General features: G+C 41.5%; 1 protein-coding gene across 3 annotated transcripts; it reads right to left on the minus strand.

Moving 5' to 3' along the window:
• Positions 1-15: 15 nt before the first annotated feature.
• DDB2 (damage specific DNA binding protein 2) lies at positions 16-21,796 on the minus strand. 3 transcript variants are annotated; one of them, XM_082225391.1, is made up of 11 exons: positions 21,572-21,796; positions 18,955-19,141; positions 15,371-15,501; positions 13,899-14,090; positions 12,509-12,654; positions 8,270-8,369; positions 7,632-7,809; positions 5,997-6,142; positions 5,250-5,414; positions 3,620-3,665; positions 16-916 (listed from the first exon to the last, which is right to left on the minus strand). In XM_082225391.1, the coding sequence occupies exons 2-11, from the start codon at positions 19,127-19,129 to the stop codon at positions 660-662; spliced, it is 1,536 nt and encodes a 511-aa protein (XP_082081517.1). In that variant the 5' UTR covers positions 19,130-19,141; positions 21,572-21,796; the 3' UTR covers positions 16-659. The 3 variants fall into 3 exon arrangements, with proteins under 3 accessions (XP_082081517.1, XP_082081515.1, XP_082081516.1); XM_082225389.1 differs by lacking the exon at positions 12,509-12,654 and adding an exon at positions 9,794-9,960 and having other exon boundaries at positions 21,572-21,792; XM_082225390.1 differs by lacking the exons at positions 12,509-12,654; positions 21,572-21,796 and adding exons at positions 9,794-9,960; positions 21,263-21,392.
• Between the last annotated feature and the right edge of the window lie 348 nt (positions 21,797-22,144).

The raw sequence follows: 22,144 nt of genomic DNA on the forward strand, positions 1-22,144 counted from the left end.
TTACCAAAAAAAATGTTCCATACAAAACTTTATTGAATATATCTCAATTTTGTAAATGAGGTGAACAAAACAAAATCCCAATAGCAACTGCTGCAATATGAAACCCAAGCCACCTGCCTTAGTCTCAAACAGCCTCTCCACGAAGTCTGTACTTCTATACCTAGGCCACAAGCAGTTTATCAATCAAATAAGTGCTTCTAGCTTAACAGTTGCCTCACAACATACCTGTTTTGAGGAAGCAGTGCTGGGAAAGAACCCTTGAGAAAGGAAATTCTCACATTTTGAACTGGCATGGGAAGACAAACCCAGGTTGCTCAATACACTGGAAGGGGAAATAGTGTGTTCTGAAAATGCAAACTGAACTGTCAGCATAGCCCCGTTCTCTGCATTGTGCCATGTCCCAGACAGTTAAAAATCTGCAAGTGTGCACAAATATGGTGCTCCTTTAATTGGGTCAAATGCATGTGAGTATTGAGCGTGGACCCACTCTTTGCTCTTAATAAAGGATTTTGAAACATACCACCCGTGATCCAGCAACATAACATCCATGATCCAGAGAAGCTGGGTTAGGGTAAGGGCTTGCTTCTCTCTGAAGCCACCATTGCCTACCATGCCTGCACAGGCTTTGCTCTAAATGAACACCACATATGCTTGCCTGATCAGTCCTCTGAATATTTTCCTCTCTTCTTCTTCTCTTGTAATTTATGCTCTTTGCCCTTTGTTTTGGTGCTCTCTAATTCAAGACTAAATAGTTTAGTTTTAAGTTTGCTTGCTCCTGTGGTTGATTGTCTTTGGTTCTGTGTCCCCAGTCGAGATAAGCGTCTGCATCTCATTCCCTGCTCTGTCATGGACTGCATGAGACACTCCTGATTCTGGGTTACCATTTCCTCCCGACTCCAGACCAGAATATTAAAACCTGCCAGAAAAAAAAGTGACAATTTTAGGAATTCTGCTTTGGAAAGCAAAATAAAAAGTACATTCTAAGAGCTCTGACCATCACCAGCGAAAATAAAGGAATTGTTCACATGATGCTGATACAAATGCTTTGCTCATATACTATGCAAAAGAATGAAACTTTACTATCTCTCCTCTTACCCCCATCTCTCTTCCCACTTTCTTTCCCGCCAAACCCCTATTGCCTGTAACAGTAATGTCTCACTCTGAATGTGACTGGCCTGTATGAAGAAATATCTGACTTGAAAACAGAGACTCTCTATGTACTATTGTTACCCAAGTACATATTTTAAATGATGATGATAATAATACACCCAAGAGCTCAGACATTGTCTGCCAGACCTGTTTACTTCCCAGCTACTAAGGTTTAATGGAGTGATTGGCTTTTGATGTTAGATCTACAAAGTCTCATTACAGGAACAGAATCCAAAGTAGTAGCTAATAATCGGGTATATCAGTAATTCATCTTTCCCAACACTTAACAGTACCTGTAAGTGAGACAGGTATGCCTGAGTATTTTTTTTATTTCATATTTTCAAACACCTCTTAACACTTTATAAACCTCTTTAACACTTAAGACAGTTTCTTAGTGGTTTATAAAATTGTGTGTGTGTATGTGCCCCTGCAATTATGTGTAGTATTTATATGGAGAGCGAGAGAGAGCAGACAAGGAAACTGAGAAACAACATTAAAATACAATACAATAAAATCCCCCAAAACAAACACACAAAGTGGCAAATTATAAAAGCATCTTAAGAATCAATTATCCCTTCCCCCTTCCTTGACTCACAATATACAGCATTCATCTCAATGACACACACACATTACATCCGAATTCTGTCTTACATCCACTCAAATCATACATCTGCTGCTCATTCAGTATCACTCATTCCATTCTATTCTCACACATCCACCCGCTCACACACACAATCCACACACTAACTCCCACAGTATCTCCCACTCAGTCACTAGTCATCATCACCAATCACACTGTGCACTCAGCTAAAAACGTACTGCAAAAACACCAGAAGACAATGAAGCTATAGCCTGACTGAATCGTAGAAAATAACAAAACTAACTGCAACCCATTAATCACACAGATTTACTGCTCCTAACAGCAATCTGCCTGTCACTCAGGTTGCTGCCTCCCACCCAAGATTCCCCCCACGCCTCCTTTCTTCTCGCCAAGGAATCCTGATACGCCATTTACTTATCACCTGGTGTTTCTCCCCTGTCCCTTGCTCTCTTGCATGCCTTTATGATGTTGCCAAATTAACTCCAAGCAAGGAAGGGTCCACTTAAGATATGAAGCAGACTGCTGGAAACTAGCAAAAGTGTACAGGTTCAGTCCACAATCCTTGGTACAGACAAAGGCACTGGTATACTGGTACTGCTAAAAGGTTTATTTGTCCCAGGTGCTAGGTAAATTTACTTAAAGAATCCATATAACTGCCAAGGCTAATTTATTATGGGCCTTCTGTCTTTTGCATTACTGCCTAAAAGGCCACTAGATGGCAGCAGTACTCTCCTTTCAATAGACTGTTCCACCCTATCATTTCTAAGCTAAAGAACAAAGTAGTCAAGGGTCAAAATACCGTATTTTTCCGTGTATAAGACGATGCTTTTTGTTGTTTTTTAAAAAAGGCAAAAATTGGGTGTCAGCTTATACATAGATAATGAATGCAGAGGGGGGACATGTGATTAATGGCAGCAGCAAGCAGGAGATTGGCAGCGGTGATTGGTGGTTGTGGCAAGGCCTGCTGGCGATTAGCTGCAGCAATTGGGCAGGCAATCAGTGGCTGTGGCGAGGCGGGTAGGCAATTGGCGGCTACAGCAAGTGGGCGGGTGGGCTGTTGGCGGCTGCGAGCAGGCAGACAATTGGCGGCTGCAGTGAGGTGTGTGATCGGCAGTGACTGTGGCAAGCGATCGGCAGTGGCGGGCAGGCGGGCGAACGATTGGCAGGAGTGACCTCCCCCACCCCCCAAAAAAGCTAAATAACTTAATTTCTTAATTAAGTGTGTATCTGAAGAAGTGTGCATGCACACGAAAGCTCATACCAAGAACTAACTTAGTTGGTCTTTAAGGTGCTACTGGAAGGGATTTTTTTATTTTAATTGCTTAATTTTGGGTTAAAAAAAAATAGGGGTCGTCTTATACATGGGGGGCATCTTATACATGGAAAAATACGGTAGGTGTGACTGTGACAGCAAGAGATTGCATGTGGAAAGACACAAAACTGGCCCGTTCACATGCTAAGCAGGGACTGGTATCTTTAGCAGCAAAAGGATCCCACAGGAATGGGGTGATGAACTCTCCTCAACCTCATATTTTCTCTGTTTCTGGCTTGCTTCTGGTAACAAAGCCAAGAAGGTGGCTGGAAGGTAAGGCATGGGAAAGGTTCTGCACCACTCGCTCTTGTGCTTTTATTGTTAAAGCACCACTCATTCTTCTGTGTATGTAAACAGTCTTAAAATACAACTTTTGTAGTTGTTGAGGAAAGGTAGGATAAAAATGTCCCAAATGAACATCTAGAAAGTGTTATAGGTATAGCCACAAAATCCCACCCCATTGTCAGCATGCTTTTATCTGGAGAGTGCCTGATTGCTTTTATCTGGTGAGAACAGTGGTCCATTATCAAATGTGTAAGATTAAACCAACCACTCACCCATTCCAGAAGCCAGGGTGTCTCCCATAGGGTTAAACTTATTGAGCTGCAAATGTAAACACAATAATGCATTGTAACCACGTCGGTTGTTCACTTAACATCATCAATCAAATAAAAAACACCAGAACATTCTGGACAGAGAAATGCCCAGCACTGGATGTGGAAAGAGTTTTGCACAAATCAGCAGAGCTTTGAATAGAAGGTCTCTCCATCTCCCACCTATCAGTCTATCACGAGATGCGTATGGTGACAAGAAGCAAAGGATTAAAAAGATTTTTTAAAGCCTCCTGCAGAAAATTAACTGACAGATCTAACCAGGAGCCTCAGTAAGTGGCTCTCATGAAATCTGGCTTAGGAAGAGGCAGCTCTGGCAACAGGAGATAAAACGTTTCTTCCACCACAAGAATGGAAATGAATCTCTGCCTCAGAAACTGCATGGGCGCACAATTAAGATGGATTTTTTAAAAAAAAATCAGGGCTCTGATTTCAATTCTGAACATCTGGTGTGGAAATAAACAACTCAGGTATTCTTTCCCACAGCCCACACACCAAATGAATTGACATGAACTTTGTTTATTGAAGTTTGGAGACAGCTGTGCATCTCCTCATTTCTAGAGTTTAAGAAACGAAAGGCATGCCTCTGGAGGAAAGGGTGGGGCTATTACAGTAGTCTGTCCAGGCATTCAGTGGAAAGGCTGGAATTTGCAACATTGCAAATGGCTAGTTCAGCAGCTCTTTAAAAAAAGAACAGCTAAGAAAACCTAAAAAATACAAATGTCTCTGCTACAGTTCACAAACACATTCATCAGTGGCAACGACAAAAAACTGATTCTGATGATCTTGACCCTGCAGAAAGTGGAAGGTGCCTCTTCCTCCCTGAGGTCTCCACACAATGTAGAAACTCTGACAGCTCTCACACTTCTTGCTGGTCAAGAGAGACACATCAAATGCATAGACACACAATCATAGAATTGTAGAGTTGGAAGGGACCACCAAGGTCATCTGTTCCAAGCCCCTGCAATGCAGGAATCTTTTGCCAAACATAGGGCTTGAACCCACCACCCTGAGATTAAGATTCTCCACCGACTGACCATACCTAAGTCATCCCACATGTACAGAAAACTCTGGGGTGGGGAAGGGGTCTCATCTCTGACCTTACACCATGCTTTGGATGATTCAGTAGCAGCAAGAAGTCTTGTTGCTGCCAAAGATCTCCCAGGTGCAACATGGGGTCAGAAGTGAGACACAGAGGAAGGTCAGAGTAATGGAAACCACAGGTGCTGGCTACCAAGACAAGCTAAAATGTGTGAAGCCATGGCCACATCCAGTACAACAGAGCAGTCCAGGTTTCAGAGGATATCTCTCCATTAGGCACTAGTGGTCCTACCAAAAAGTGGTAACACAGGGCCTCCCCACCCAAGTGAACTCCTGCTGTGAATATGTCTGTCCTTAAAAAAGAGCTGTGTGAGCTATTCTTAAGGAGAAGCGCTGTATTGGAGGCAAACATTTGTCACAAGCAAACCCATCAATCAGTTGCACCATATAAGAAAAGAAATTATTATTTCCCTAACCCTCTCACTTTTGGGGGGCTGGGGCACAGTAGCTCTTTGGACATGCTATCTACACTTACCGAGATAATTCCAGATGCATTTGGATCGTGCAGTTGGCACACCATCTCCCCACTGTTTCCATCAAATATGTCAATGGTTCTCAACTCGCCCACTGTGTAGCTTGGGAACCTAGGGTCTGGGTAACGACCCACCACAATGAGGTCATAGCGAGGATGCCATGTTGCCTAAAATAAAGAAGAGATGGTTAAGCTAGGTCAGTGCTAAACTGATATGTGTTACAGAGGACTAGGATGACGATGACGATGACAACAACAGTCTTATCAAGTGCTTATCAAGTGCTGGCGTTCTGTGGGTCATCCAGATTCAGCTCGTACCCCTCACATGGGAGTAAACAAACTGCAGACCTTTCAAGGTATCATAATGTAGCAACATAATTTCCATAGGTTCTTACTAACCCTACCACTTGGAACTTGTGTACAAATCTAGGGAGATGTTCTGATTACAACTAAGTGCCACTGCCCTAGGATTCCTTCTGCCCAACCCTGCCACCAATAATGGTTGCTGTCACTGTAGATTCCAGTCTAAGGTTGTATACTGGAATGCTTATTTATATAGATTCATAATCAGAAGCAGAATGAACCACTCTCCTCAATATCCTATACTTGAATCTATACATATAGAAAGAGCCTGTCCATAAGGCTCCCAGCAATTTTCCATACAGGAGTTGTAGGATGCTTTTCTTCTTAACTCTCTGCTCTCTGCATCAAATGGGTCACGCTTCCAAGTCAACACTCCTATTTCTTCACCTTGATGGGTGTAAGGTGCTGGAACTGCCGATGGGGGTGTGAAATCAGATGCTGGGGTTTGGACCAATCAGAAGAGGAATAGACCCGGATTTCATTGTACTGGTCAGTACTCAGTAGCTTAGCCCCATCCGTTGGGCTGAAATATGCTGGGGAGGAGGGGGAGAAAACAGGAATATGTATAAATGTATGTAAATTTATAACAATAACAAAATAAATTATCAATGAAATATTATATTTATATATTATATTTGCAGCTATGATTACTATCTCACTATGCATATTATTACTATTATTAGTCCTGTAGAAGAATTATAATAAATGTGTAATTGTTGAGTGATGTCTCTTCTAAAACAAATAAGAGCAACATTTGAATATGTCCTAAACAGCACCAGTTAGAGACATAACTAGAATGTAATACGCAATCTTATCAGAGAACAAAATGCTGAATTTCCACCAAAATCAACCAAACTATCTGCATAAATCCTTAAGTACCACTGATTTCAGTAGGTTATCGGTCTCTAAATTCAGTTTCCTTGGACTTAATTAAATAAATTCACACTGACTTCACTTTTAGCTTTACCACACACTTTTTAAACAAGACTGAAAATGTGAAATGACAATTGCAGAATTTGGGGAGGCAGGGACTGGTTTAGAATTCAGTGATTTTGAAGTAACATTTAATATAAATCTTGAATATTGCACTTGGATATTTGAAATACATAGTGTGGCCTAAACATCTCAAGTTTTATTTGGAATCTTTTTCAGATGCCCAAATACTGATTGCAAGTAAATGGCCTAATCAAAGACCTCCTATGTTGAAGGATAGGGAAATTATTACTATGATTTGGAATTTGGCTGAAAGATGTGCATTAAAGAGATGGTAAACAATTCTTGTTACACTTTATTTATGAACACAATTCAGACATTAAGAATAAGATTAAGAATAAGATTAAGATTAAGAATAAGTGTTGCATAATATATATTTTTAACATGGAAAATAATAACTAAGCCACCACCTCTATTCTTCTCTGTCGTTGTTTTTATCCTGTAGGGCTAACATTACTATTAAAACTTTGATTTAAATTTTAGCAAGTCTATAGACACACTCAGTATAGACACACTTCATCTTTTTGACAAGACATGTGAAACTATGACAGGAATAGGACTAGTGTTTGTTTTTTTCCACATATCTTCCAATTTCCTTCACAACTTAGGCCAAGGTTTGAAGGCACCTTATAATGTGCTTGTACAGTAGTACCTCGGGTTACAGACGCTTCAGGTTACAGACTCCACTAACCCAGAAATACTACCTTGAGTTAAGAACTTTGCTTCAGGATGAGAACAGAAATCGTGTGGCAGCAGCAGGAGGCCCCATTAGCTAAAGGGGTACCTCAGGTTAAGAACAGTTTCAAGTTAAGAACGAATTAAGTTCTTAACCTGAGGTACCACTGTATCTCATTTTATCCAAACAATCCTGTGAGGCAGCAGGACTGGCATTGACCTTTACAAGGCCAACAGCTGGTACAATGAATGCAAGGTTGAAAGACAAAGGCATGTGGCACTGACCTGAAGCACGCACAAGCCAAGAATGGTTAGGTGGCAGAGTATAAGCCATGAGCCACTTTGCTTTCTTACCTGCATTAACGGGTTTATCATGTGGAAGTACATGAAGAGAACTTGACTTGTCCTTAATGTTTCTCAGATCCCATATCTTTACTGTCTGATCCACAGAGGCTGTAGCTAAGAGCCAATCACAGTGAGAATTGAATTCCACGTGAGTTACTTTCTTTTTGTGCAGTTTCAGGTTCCATACCTGCAGTGGATAAAACAAAAGCCGAAATGCATTACAACTACAGAGCAAGAGATTTAGACATCAAACATACTTTTCTAGGAGATGGTAAAACCTCTTTAAAAAAAATAATGATATGGAAGACAGGAGAATATATGCTTGTATTTCTAAATCAGCCTAATAAAGACAATTCCAAAACTCTACCAGAGATCAAAGATTAATCTAAATAAGGAACTTCCAGGTTCTCCTCCTGGGGAATATGATCTCTGTAGTAAAGGGAACTTTTGGTTCTCCAGATGTTGTAATACTACAACTCCCGTAATCCTTGATCAGTGGCCTTGCTGGCTGGGACTGATAGGAGTCCAAAATCATCCATGATATATATTCTAAGTCAGGGCAACATTAGGCAGATGTTAAAAATACCAAAAACCTATGTATGTCTGATCAAAGCAGGCTGTAAGGCAAAGAGGAGGGGCACACTAACCTTTTCGCCCTCAGTACTGAGCAGAACTACGTTGCCCACATTATCACCTGTCGCCACAGTCCGGCAAGTTGCAGATACATCAACACTGCAGTACCAGAAACTAAAAAAGAAAGAAGTACAAATTCAGAATGTTCACCCCCTAGATGTACAACTAAGGTGGTTCTCTGTTCTTAGCAGAATGCAAAAACAGTATTTATATAAATAATGGAATCACAGCTGCGCTGAACTGAACCCTAGTGGCATTCTGATGTGGGATCAGTGTTGGATTATTTATCAAGTAGTGTAACAAACCCAACAGGCATCACTTGGAAAAACCAAGCACACTCTTTAAAACATTCACAATGTGTATCGCATCAGTTCTAAGTATTTGAAATGAACACTAATTTTAAGTGTTGGAAAAGGGGTAGATAAGTTTGGACGTCATGAAACACAGGAACCCAAAGCTAGCCCAAGACACTTCACTGCCTAATGTATAGGTCAAGATGGCTCACTACCATCACACACACACTCCCATTCCATGGATACAGAAGCTGAGCAGACTGGCAGATGACTCTTATTTTCAGCACTGGGGGTGCGACAGCATCCACCACACTTCAGAGCAACAGGCTAGCTTAGGGGGCAGGAAATAGGGGCAGAAGGCAGACCTTGTGGCACACACTGCTCTTATAGGGAAATAGTTTAGGAGCTCAGAAAGTAGAGCAACGGCCTTCTACTACTGCCCTAAAACATCTGCCAACATATTCTGCCCAATGGTAGGGTTCGCCCTGCAAGTGTGAGAGCCAAGTCACACTTTCTGTGGCAGATGAGATTGCTTCTTATCTTTCACATGCCTTCCAGTGAACCTCCAGAATGCTTGAAAAAGAAACCCAGATCTAAACAAGCATTAGAATTCTATACATTCCTCTTTCTTTGAGCATATTGCATGCTACCTCCCAATACTAACTCCCAAACATGAGGTGCAATTTATATCTTCAAAAAGTTTCCCTTCCTGTATTACTTTGTTTTAATGGGAGACAAGCAGCTGATAAATGTTCCTGCTATATGAAAGCAGACCTTATTGGCTCTGATGCACAGTCACACTTGCTCAGTTCGGGACAATTAGGCAGTGTAAAAATAAAACCCCAGAACCTGTCTTGTTCACTCTTCTTTGAGCATGCGTGACATGGTTAGAGTGCTGCAGTTTGTAGAATTCCTACTGAAAAAGTTGTTTGCCTTCTCTATGTGTCAGGTGTGCTATACAGGGTATGCTATGCACCCAAGGAAAGAGGGATTTCCAGCATCTCAACACTCCATCAAGCAAAACACTACTCAAGTGCTCATGCCCACGAAAAAGCCAAACTACTTCCATTTGCTATTATGCACAACAGTAATCGTATTCCAATCCACATGATCAGAAACGTATTGCCTCCAATAGGCCCAGGGAAACAGCCCAAGCAAATGCTAATAATCTGTCCTGGCACATTCAAAGGAAGGGTAAAGGAAATTTATGAGCTGAACAACGACACTGCCGTTCTGACTCCTCACCAAACATCATGGAATTCATGATCACAGACTGGGGTGCGGGAGATCACTTGCGCTGGTCGGCCCTCAAGGTGCTGTAGACTAAGGGTGCCATCCCCTGAAGCCACATAAAGATTTGCCGACTCAAATGGGCTGAATTTCATGCCTCCAAGAGAGTCTCCTGGGCCTTTCTGGAACACAGATGGGAAGAGGAGAGGAATATGCCTAAGTTACTGAGGAAGGGTGGGAATAGGCAGTCAGCACAACCTGGCAGAAATGCACTGAGTTCAGGCTCTAGGTGAATTCACACCTACCTACTTAATGCTGAACATTGCACCTTGTACAGTACTAGCTCTGAACTAGTTAACTTCTCAGATGTTGCATGCAAATTTCTTTCAGAAGTTCCACTTCAAAAATGTTGAGAAGCTATACAATATCCTCTTCAAAAGCACCAAGCAATTTAAAAAAAACACTAAGAGAGAAACATTAAGCCATCTGTGTGCTAGTAGACTGGTTTATCAAGCTCCTTCTTGCGGAACTATTAGTATTGACTTTCTACTCTTACATTCTTTAACACTTCCAGTACCTATTTAAACATAGAGCAAACAAAGAATTTTGCAGAGCTAGGATAATTCTGAGGACAACATATAACATTATGTCTCAAGTCACGACACACAACCTCTGTCTTTAAACAAGTATAGTACTAAATATTCCCAACTGTGTATAGAAAACGCAAATAAGTTCTGCACCTTTATGATAAAGCCAGGCAACTTCCCACATATTAAAAAGTTCTCTTCAGCTACATTAAGGTTCCTCTTGTTCCAACTAAAGGATGTGAATGTGGCAACTGCAACTTGATATCCCTCCACACAATTGAAAAACCAAGAATAAATTGAACACTAGGGCTTGCTGATCAGAAGGTTGGCAGTTCGAATCCCCATGACGGGGTGAACTCCCGTTGGTTGGTCCCTGCTCCTGCCAACCTAGCAGTTCGAAAGCGTGTCAAAGTGCAAGTAGATAAATAGGTACCACTCTGGTGGGAAGGTAAATGGCGTTTCCGTGCGCTGCTCTGGTTCGCCAGAAGCAGCTTAGTCATGCTGGCCACATGACCCGGAAGCTGTACGCCGGCTCCCTCGGCCAGTAAAGTGAGATGAGCGCCATAACCCCAGAGTCGGCCATGACTGGATCTAATGGTCAGGGGTCCCTTTACCTTTACTATTCCATCCTATTGAACCTCAGCACTGAAATTGTCCATTATATATTTCTAGGAAGGTATTCGTTCACAACCTCTCTGCAGCTGCATCCAGTGCATTGTTTATTTTACTTCTCAACAACCATTGGATCTTCTGGAGATTCCATAGCGTAGAGGAAAACTAATCTAACTCCATCAATCTTCGCTTTGCTGCATCAAAATGTGAAGACTTCACACAAAAACTTATGTCACATTTATTCCTTTACACAAGGACCTCCATCTGTGGAGGAGTATAAAAATATTACATGAGGATATCCAAGCATGTGTCTGTTTTGCTTCTGATATATGCTTCAGATAACTACTGTGAGAATCAGATTCCTGATGCCTGAATTAGGAGGAAAATAAAACACTCATGCAACCAAACCTACATTCAGGTCGACACAGATAAAAGTTTATTCACACATTCTTCCCAAAGCTGGTGTTAATATCAGTATCAGGACAAAGTAACATCAAATAAAGTGCTCAATGAAGTTTCAAAAGATCCTAAGATAGCTTAAGAACAAAAAATGTGAAACTGGTAAGCATTCAAAATGAACCCAAAAACAAGGGATATGGTATCACAAGATGCTGACAAAATAAGGATGAAAAAGAAGAAGAAAATAAATCCTAATGTATCTCAGTCTATTGTCATTGAAGGCTTTCCTCAAGTGTCAAAATAAAAAGCAGCCTAGAGATCTCTGTTAACAGCATCGCTTATTCACAGCTGGCAACACAGGTGGATGCCACAATATTCAACAGACCTATTGCGGCAAGAAAGTTTGTGAAGAGCCCACTTCATCAGATGCACTTCTTAAAGGTGCTACAAGGCTCTTTTTTGTGTTTGCTCATAGTCCGAAACACTGGTGGCCCAGAATAAATGTAAATTGTAATATTGAATGTGTATGTTTCATTTGTAAATATAATTCAAACAAGCTTAGGAACACAATAAAATAATTTCCACTCCTTTGTCACGTGCACAGGGGAGTTCCCAAACTACCAATCCCCTACCACATTTCCAACACAAATTTGTTCTGTTATGGCTCTTTATCTATCTATTCATTACAGTATGTTTGTTATTGCGCAGGTATATGTCACATTTACAGACAGATCATGTACACTTAAGGCCATAAATTCAATCTGATGCATATTTGGGAAATATATCTCTGCCAAATGAGAAAGAACCCTTTAGGCAAAGAGATAGGCTTCTGCAAAATGATTCACTATGTTTTCCATAGCGATATCAAATTGTACACTGTTTTGCTCCACATTGTTTTTTTACTTATGTAACCTGCCTTAAGGCCCAGTTTCAGGGGGCTAGAAGATAAAGTACATGATTAAAGCAAATAGTAGCGATTCAAGAAGAGCAAATCATTCACACTCTGAGTGAATAACTCTGGTAAGACCAGGGTGAGGGCCGACCCATGCCGAAATTGCACCACTTCCTCTGTTTTGTTGCCTTCTAATACTAGAAGCAGTGAGAGGTGGGAAAAACTTTTATCACATCTTACTCCCAGTTGTCGGTACTGGTGAAGACTCGAATTGTATTTCCATTAAAATCCCGCAGGGCAGTAGTTCCAGCAACTGATGAAGTGTACAGCTCACTAGGGTTAAAAGGGTTAAACTTCATTCCTGTGATGGCCCCTCCAGTTCTCATCTATAATGAACGGGATGAATAAAAACAGAAAGCCACTCAGAGATGAGGAAGAAGGAAAGTCCCTCTTGTTATCTCATCTAACACCAGTACAAGGCAGCATTCATCTTTATGTGGCATTAGCCAAGCTGAACAAATATCCTCATAGAGGAGAAGTTTCCTCTGGCCAATACCATTTCTGTTAAATAACTGCCATGTTGAAGAGCAAGCCTGCAGAACTCCTGGCACCGTCTACATCTTGAGTGGCTTGGCTCAGCTTCTTCTCAAGGTTGCCACCATGAACTAAACTGTTGAAAGTCACCTACTCAACCTCTTTACAAGAATGGGTTGTTCTGTGAACAGTTGCTAAAGGACTGAACCTAAGGGTACCAGAGGTGGGAGCAGGGAAAGGGATAAAGGATAAGACTGCAGACAAGTAATGTCCCAATGGCGGGAGGGTACTATATATGAAGAGTTTCAGGAGCTCAATTTCAGGGCTGAATTATTACCTTCTTGTGAGGATTTGGGAGGATAAAATGCAACATGGAGGTGATGCCAGGAAAGCTGTTCTGGATGATAAACAACAGCTTGGGAACTCTGAAACTTCCATATTCATTGTTGCCATAATACTCGCCCTTATTTTTGTTTGATAAAGGTGCAAAGGAAAGTCCAATGTCATGTTTCTGCCCAGAGTATTCGTCTTAGGCTTTTGTGAGCTTTTCTTTGGAATGCCTAAGACGATATTATTTTAAAAAATATTTGCTTGAATACAGACAGATATACAAATTATAGCAGCTCAGTATCCTTGGAGAAGACTTGGAATTCTCAAGGAAGCTATTTTCTGCCTCTGGGTTTGCTCACCCTTTAGAAAAGATGAAGTTCACTCCACAGATAAACACAAGTGTATTTTGCCAAGGAATTATTAACAATTCAAAGCAAGGCCGATGGAAAATATTATTTCATTTGCGGGGACCTCATTCCTTCAACTCAATGAAGTACTTTCACATCTAACAAAGCATGAAGCTGAAGTAAAGAGTTAAGACAAATAAAAAACCTCTCCAAATATGTATGTATTTTCTATTTCAGAGTAAAAATTATCTAACTCAAATATATAGCCAGATCATTCCCTTGCATAGAAAGCTGGGAAATTACAACACAGATTTATCCAGTGCAATGGAGTTCTAACTAGAAGCCTTCATCATTAATCTACATACCGCTCTAACACAGAGCTTGCATAGACACTGCATTCGATCTTCACAATGACTTACCCCTTTTATGAAGCAGCTTTTATTAAGCATTTCATAGTCCCAAAGGATGATGTCTCCACCTTTGGAGCCCACAGCAACTGTGCTGGGGTGTGTTGGGTGCCATTCCAAGCATGTAACCCTCCTGTCAAAGGGACTTGCTGTGCGGAACAGGCGGTACGAATAGAGGGAACGTACAAAGGGCACCTGAAGACACTGTTACAAAGACAATGAGAGAGAGAGAGAGAGAGAGAGAGAGAGAGAGATAAGCCCTGCAATTCCCATAAACTCAAGTCTGTGCTACTCTTCCAACTACTGTATACTGCTAACAGGTTCAACTGTGGACCATACTACACTACATGCATCCATATGTATCTTCCCTCTAATTTTCTTTTTTAACAAAAAACAACCTGTAGATCAGGTGTGGATCAGGAAGCTTTTTGGCCAGATCTTCATCTCCCCACACCCTGCAGGCTAACTTTGATAGGTGAGTCAATGAGCTGTCAATCAGCTGATGTCATAATGATGTCATAATGTTGTCAACATGCATTTCTGCATCTAGATGATGCAAGCTTCACCAGAGGTACAACAAGAGGAGCTGTGGAACTCTTTATCTACTCGTTTTTTCTACTTTAAATTGTTCCCCTCCCCAGCTGGGTTTTCTCCAGAAATGATAAGGGGAAAAGGAATATGGTGAGAAGATAAGCAACACGACAATGAGAAATTATTATCCTGTCCATACAGGGGCAAGAGTGAAAAGAAATGGTACTATGCATTTCCAGAATTAAAGGCTTACATTTGATGTGGTGGAGCAAAGGAAAAGTTTGTAGATAGCCATGGTTTAGCGTTGCATCTCATCATAGCCTTAATGCTATGAGCCTGAGCAAAGCACTACAGTCACAAACTCCCCCCTTCTCCTCACCGCCTCCTGCATGGCTAAATCAGCAGGATTTACTTTAGCTTTTAAAGAATCCCAGCTTAGTTACAATTGGACCAAGGATGTTGTTTTTATAGAAACTCCAGTTAGCCTATCAAAACAGGCCAGCTTCATAATCCATGGTTTCGAGTTGACTTGTTATGAAACTTACTAGAGTTTTGTTTTAAACCAGGATTCCTGGTTCAAAAATAATGCTAAGCCAATATACTTTAAAAGTGGAACTATACTCTGCCAGTATCCCTCTCCCAATTGCACAGGAGGAGGTGGATGGAGAGTCAGTCTTTCTCAAGCTCATTCTAGCTAAACCATCATTTAGCATTATGTGCAAATGCAACCAGAGTGTCATGCAGTCAGGTGGATTTTTAAAAAGGAAAGATCTACACATGGCTGCATTATGCATACTATAGAGGAGGGAACATAAACATGGGTCAAACAGCCAATAATAAAAGAACTGTAACTCTTTTCTCCTCCACACTACTATGCAGAGTATGCATTTAGATAGAAATAGAAACTGCAGGAACCTCAGGTGTTCGGCCAGTTTGTAAGGAAAAACACCTACCTTTCTGAGCTGTGTCCCAATAGCACCACCCAGCATATTCTGATGTAGATAATGGACAATGTTCTTCTGTGTCTCTCGCTGATGGAAGAACACTCCTGTTTTTCTGACCATGGATCCATGGAAAGCTTCTCCTGCCAGACAAAAGCAAAAGTTATATTACTACCTACTTACATGCTCACTTAGGACAGATTTCAGGTTTTTTTTATAAAAAAAAATGGACACATACCCCAAACTGGAGCCAGGTGCAATGAAACAAAAAAAAATACTTTAAAACAAATTCTAATCAGTTTTCAAAACAAGCCACTTCAAATCATGAGTGATAAGGCTGGCTTGTTAAATTAACCAGAGCCTATTTTAAACTGCAGTCTCTGGTTTAATTGTAATAACAAGCCAGGATTCTGTGAAAGCAAAATAAAACACTGCTGAAGTCTCTTGCTGAACATGTTGAAGGAGGTAGGGCGTATACAAGCCCAAGTTTGGGTTGGACTGATTCCAGCTTCTTACACATTTAATGCTAAACTACTACATGCAAAGTACTCCACTGGGCTCAATGAGGCTTACTCTCTGGTTAAGTATGAATAGCATTGCAGGTTAACTCTCACTACACTAGACTAGGAGCAGCAAACTTTGGCAACCACTGGTTAGGTGGGCGTATAATGTTGAGTGGTTTAAGTTTCTGAGCTACTCCAACTCTTCAGTTGGCTGGGTGTTAAGCAAAAAAAAACACCAAAATAGCAGAGGGCAATGAGAAGACTATGCAAGGAAATAACAATGGCTGCAACAGGCCTGAAAAAAACAGAGGCTGTATTTTGCCCCCTTTCTGAACTGAAATAGGTTAGCAGTCAGTATAGCTCTACCAGGTTAAAAATGAGCTAAAAACTAAGGTAGCTGGAGACATCATTCTTAAAGCACAGTGGAAGAAAATAAATATCGGCCCAGTTTAGGATAAAAGCACAATATTCCAGATACTTCCAAAAGAATGAGTACATAAACCCCAGCCAAGCCCCCCGGAGTTCCTGCAGAAACAGAATATTCCAGGTTTGTTCTGTAGCCTACAGAAAATGTGCAGAGCTATTGGCAGGCTGTTCTCAACAAACAAACCTGCTGACTCTTCATGGAAAAGTCTAAAAACACTGTTGTCCAGGGAGAATTTTGCTGAGCAACTCAGCTTGGGATTTGTTTTCGAACATTGGTTCTGTGTTTTGTGTTTAATTACCAGAGGCATCTACAGCAACACAGAATCTGACTGCAACATATCTAATCACCCCCAAAGCAAAGGAATACGGCATATTGCAATTTCTTAGGAGTCAGACGACAACAGTCCTCATCATGAGGTAGAAGCAGATCAAATGAAACTCTTGAAACATGTATTTTTGCAAGGAAGGGTCCATAATAAAACAAAAGTGTTTCCTTAGTCAACCAAAAGGTGAGAATATTAAGGATGCAACCCCCATTCAAATAACAGCAAAACTCCCCACTGATTTTAACTGGCCTGGTAATAGTAGCATGACATAAAATGTCATAGTAGCATACATAAAAGGGGGCACAAACAGAGGTGTTGAGTGCTCCCCCATCCCTGGCAAGTACTTTTCTTATAGTCAGTCTTACTTTAAACCAGAGATTTCCAAACTGTGTGCTGTGACACCGTAGTGTGCACTTTGTAGGTGTGTCGCGTGAACACTTCCTGCACTCTTCCCGGAAAGGGTTTAACCTCTGGTTTCCTAGTAAAGCTGAATTACTGTGTTGCAAGTTGATGCATGCCTAAAAAGTGTGTCACCAACATGGAAAGTGGAAAGCTCTGCTTTAAACAGTGGAGCATGAGAGTGCCTGAAAAGGGTTTAAACATTCCACACTCTACTGGCCCTTTCCACCGCATGAATGGGGCAGACTCAGATTTCAAAAGATGCAGTCTCATTATTGCCACATACAATATTGGGTCTCTGTCATTCCTCAGCTGGGAGACTCCTCATCAGAGGACAACCTGTAGACCCCAGCACTACTACAAGCCTGGGATCAGACTCATGCTGAGGTGAGGCCATCCACACCACAAGTGAGTTCAGCTTCTGGGGTTGTGTGTGCAAAGTCCTGAGTCTGGAGAAGAGATGGCACCTAAATGCTAGACAAGATCCACCTCAATAGAAGGGCCTGTCTGCAGACAAGCACTCCACAGGGGCCGATGAGACTTCTGGATGAAGGCAGCTGATAGGAGTCATCTGGATTTAGGGTGTGAGTCCAGCACTTCCAGCTCAAAAAAAAACCCCATACTTGGCTGGAAGAACTGCTGGAACAATGCTTTTGTGCCAGAACTGTGACAGATTTGGCTGACTGACTAGCCTAAGCCTGACCTCAGACCTGTCACCTGCCATGCCTTTGTTTGCCCATGGATTAAATTTGAAGATGACCTCAGACTATCCCGAGCTTGCCTCTCGCTAGGCTTCTTGTTTTAGGCCCTGATTACTTGGACCATAACCTTGGATACCACTTCTGCTTGTGCTCCTGTCAGTATTGCCTTAACCCTAATCCTGTTTCCTAAAGAATCTAGTGAGAGCAGTACAGCCCAATTTTGAACATGCATGTGTCCAATGCTTTTACACTTCTAGCCTTATCTGCACTATTGAGAGACTTCTAATGTCAAAAGACTTTTAACACAGAGAGTTATATTTGGACCTGCTTATATCATGAAGATTATTTCTTTAAGAGGCTTTATTTTCTAACATTTTTCGGGTTGTACAAAGCTTCATCTTCTTTTTAAAGCCAGTGCAGTTTTTTGAACAACACTCGTAAAATAACATTCAAACAAAAACTAAGTGAAGTGTTAAAATAAGTCCATAAAGGGAGATATGGAAAAGATAGATTAAAGTGCTTTTACCAGATAAATTGGAAAGGCAAAATATACTGGACTGCTGAATGGGATAAATAAGTCTCAAGGAAAGTTGACCAAATGTTCCTGTACTTGTCTTTGTGTTCACATCAATGCATTACTAGTTCAAATAAGGAAAGGGAGTGTAAATCATTCATTCACTGTTGTATGGAAAGGAACAGCTTCTCCTTCCAGCACTGAAGCACCATTCATTTCTCTGACCCTGGAGCACACATGACTCAGGGCCCAGTGGTAAATTCCAAATAGCAGGAATGCAATTGTAAAACATGCATATATCTGAAATATAATGAAGTTTGCAGGACCAAATTAAATAATTACCAGAACTCAAAAAGTGTTACAACTGAGCAGCCCCACATGAAGCGACAAAGAATTTGATTTCTGCTTCACATTGCTGTACAAAGCAAACTTTTAAAACTCTCCCAATTTTACTATGTGGGGATTAAATTACCTTTGTTAGTTAAGTGGCAAACCACCAAAACAAACTGCATTTAGAGCTGATTTCATTATTACTATTTTGGCCTAGAGAGAAGCAAAAGGCTTGCAGGAAAAATGACAGGGGAAAAGATTAAATATGAAGAGATCAAATTACATGTACCCATGGTCTGTTAGCAATAGCAACTATCAGAACAAACAATACCAACAGAATCAAATTGCATTAGCATTACATTGACACATATGAGAAATGTATGTTTTAAGGCCTTACCCATTTTCTCCAGAATCTTGGGGGCTTTTTTCACAAGTAATTTATTTGCATATGGCTCATTTTCCAGCTCTCTGGTGTCTCGCTTCCTTTTCCCAGTTGTTTTTGCCTCTTTTTCTGATGGACACTCAGGAGACTTTTGTAGTTTCTTGTCCCTTGACTGCTTCCCAGGGGCCATTCTGGTAAATCACTGAGAAAGACCAACAGAGTGGGGGATATAGTCATAGAAGAACTCTTTAGATTCTTAAGAAAAGTAGCATACATTTTTAAAGTAGCTTAAAATGGAAGTAAACAGCAAATGTAACATGAGATTTCAAGCCCCACCATTTCATAAATCCTCACCAATACTTTCTTATTATGCATTCTCTTTTTACATTTATATCCTAGTTTTCTTCCATCATGGAACTCCAGATAGCATGCAAAAGTTCTGAGGTGGTTCTGAGGAAGTGTGACTAGCCCAAGGTCACCCAGCAGCTGAATGTGGAGGAGCAGGAAGAGATAATCTGGTTCACCAGATTATGAGTCCACCGCTCTTAACCACTATACCACACTGACTTTCCTTTCTGCAGGATCCAACAACCCCCTCAGTCAATTTCATTTTTCCCCAGAAACTAAGGATTGCTCGCTTAGTACTGTATAGGTATTATTCTCCCTTCCCTTGATCTTAAGAGGATAAGAGCAAGGAATATCAGAAAACAATGAATTGCCATGAAATTGCCATAATTGAAGTTGTTCAATCTCTGAAACATCAGACGTTAGTAATTGACTGGATGAGGGCAAAACAGACTGAAGCTTAATCCAGACAAGACAGAGATTCGGAACAGATAAAGTACGTCATTATGCAGCGCAGTTAAACCATGCAATCAACCTCCATAAAATAATATTCTTGTGTACAGTCTATAGATATTTTAACTTGAAGCAGTCAAAAGCTGTTTAATTATTCTACAGTTGCATTTCACAATTATTATTTTTTTGAATTATTATTAAATTTATTACCTGCCCTTCATCAACAGCTCCCAGAGTGGGTTACAACAATTTAAAATTCAGTGTTAAAAACAGGTCAAACAAATAGTCACAGGAAAAGGTTGGTAACTTGAAACACACACACATCTCAGATGCCAAATGCTAGGGTAAATAAACAACAGCCCAGTAATGAGAAGCAGACCGGTAGTGGTTGTAAGCAGGGGGAGATGAAAAATCAGAGTGGGGTGGGACTGCGTTCATATCAATTATTCTCAGCAGGAATAAAACCTCATTTAATTTTGAATAAAGCATACTAAAACGAACTGACTATATATTATTCTGTAAAGGCAACATGCCTGGGGGGTGAAATAATGTGAAATAGCAAAAACACTTTGACAAACATACTCCAGTATCCTCAATCCAGCTTCTCCTGTTTTTCCCCCCTGCTGCTCTGAGGGGCTTCTCCCAAGTCCCAAGTGGGGAGGAGGAGGTCATCATTCATTCGTCTGATTGCTTAGGGACAGTCCTTAACAATGGTACTGCCTGCGGAGTGCCAAAGCATTGAAGCTACCTCCATGTTTTGTGCCCTAACTTTCTTCAGGAATGGTCAAGTGGTTTACTTTTTTATAAAAAATGAAAGTGAAAAATTGGGAGCGGGTTTCCTGCTGGTCTTGGGTCCCCCAAATCCTACTCCTTTTACCCATCTGTTAGCGGTCCTGGGTCAACCTGTATTCAAAAGGCACTGGAAGCAAATGTAGCCAATGGTTTCTAGACAAATTATGCCACTTCCTGCTCTTTCCAAATACATTTATAATAGTTTCCTAATGGCCATATGATATTTAATGACAAAGCAACTTATGTTACCACATGTTTATTATCAAGATAGATAAGTAGAAGGAGTTGTGGCATAGCTAGTGTGTGGCAGTGTGTATTTGAATATGAGACCCTCAGAACAAAATCCCTGTTTAACACCTTGTGCTGTCAGTGTCCTTAATAATAATAACAATGATGATACTTTGGGGCATTATTCAGTGGCTAAAAAGCTCCCCTTTCATGCTGACGGGGCAGCTGTAGGACGCTGGAGACAGGGACCTTCCTGCATGCAAAAAAAATTAACGGGTCTTCGACCCCTGCAACCCTGAAATACTACACCACTGATCTTAACACATAAAATATTTTCACCAGTCTGGAGCAATAGCTAAGTGCAATGATCAGAAAAGAAAGGAATAAATTCAAGAAACCATCGTAGAAGGAAATACTGCAGGGGGGCTACTCCTCCTCTCTCTCCCTCAAATACAGCACGTGAAACAACTTTCCGTTTTATGTAAGTTGAATATTATTAGCATACCAGAGGCGGGCCAAATAGTACAAGGCTGCCTAAATAGACCCGCCCGCCCTCCCCGCCCTGGACCAAAACGGAAAAAGCCCACCGCCTTTCAGGCGTGAGGGAACTTTGAAATAAGGTTGGGGGCAGCAAGGCGGAGCCTGAAGCAAAGAAGGAGGTCCTTGGCGTCAGATAGCGAGAAGCAGGGAATGCAAGCGAAGGGGAGGGCTGTGTATCCTCCGAGGGGGGAAAAGCGCCTCCCGAGCGCGGGAGCTTCCGCCACAAGTTGCAAGGGGTGCAAAGGGAAAGCGGTAGCCAAGGGCGCCCCCTCACCTGAACTCCCTTGACCGCACGCTCCTTGCTAACGAGGCGGCTGAGGAGTGGGTGGACAAAAGGCGCGGGAAGAAGGAGCCGCCTCCTCGCCGGTTTCATAACCTGAGGGGGGGGGTAAAGGAAGGAAGGAAGGAGGGAACCGAGAAGAGCTTTACGCGGGAAATTAGTCGGGTTCCGGCGTGGCTTCGGAGTGGGAACCGTGTGGCTGGCAAGCGAGCAGGCAGCCTCCCTCGGCTGGGCGCTTTCTCTTTCCTCTCGCCGGAAGGAGGCGCCACGAAATGGTCTGCAGCTGCACCGAGAAAGAGCTCTCCCCGCGGCCTTATGTTTACGTATAACCTAAACAAAGCTATAGCTTAGGGCCGCACTCTCTTAGAGCCCCCCCCAAAAAAAAAATTAAAGGGGAAAAAACGATGTACATTTCCGAAATATAAGATAGAAAACAAATAAAACCTATTTACAGCAACAGTGTTTTGTGTTGTGTAGGCTCCTTTTTGTTATGTGCAAATGGCTTTAGATACCTATTAGGTCCATAAATCACCATATAGCATATATTCAACACAAAAAACAGCGGCA

The sequence above is a fragment of the Podarcis vaucheri genome (genome assembly GCF_965113315.1).
Source record: "Podarcis vaucheri genome assembly, chromosome: 1".
NCBI lineage: Eukaryota > Metazoa > Chordata > Lepidosauria > Squamata > Lacertidae > Podarcis > Podarcis vaucheri.

What these genes read in the sequence shown, in the direction of transcription:
- DDB2 (XM_082225389.1), bottom strand. Translation starts at nt 19,129, where the DNA reads ATGGCCCCTGGGAAGCAGTCAAGGGACAAGAAACTACAAAAGTCTCCT. An exon ending in TTGGGACACAGCTCAGAAAG is followed by an intron (nt 14,091 to 15,370) that starts GTAGGTGTTTTT and finishes TCTTTGTAACAG; the next exon opens with TGTCTTCAGGTGCCCTTTGT. An exon ending in TCAGTACTGAGGGCGAAAAG is followed by an intron (nt 7,810 to 8,269) that starts GTTAGTGTGCCC and finishes TATCCACTGCAG; the next exon opens with GTATGGAACCTGAAACTGCA.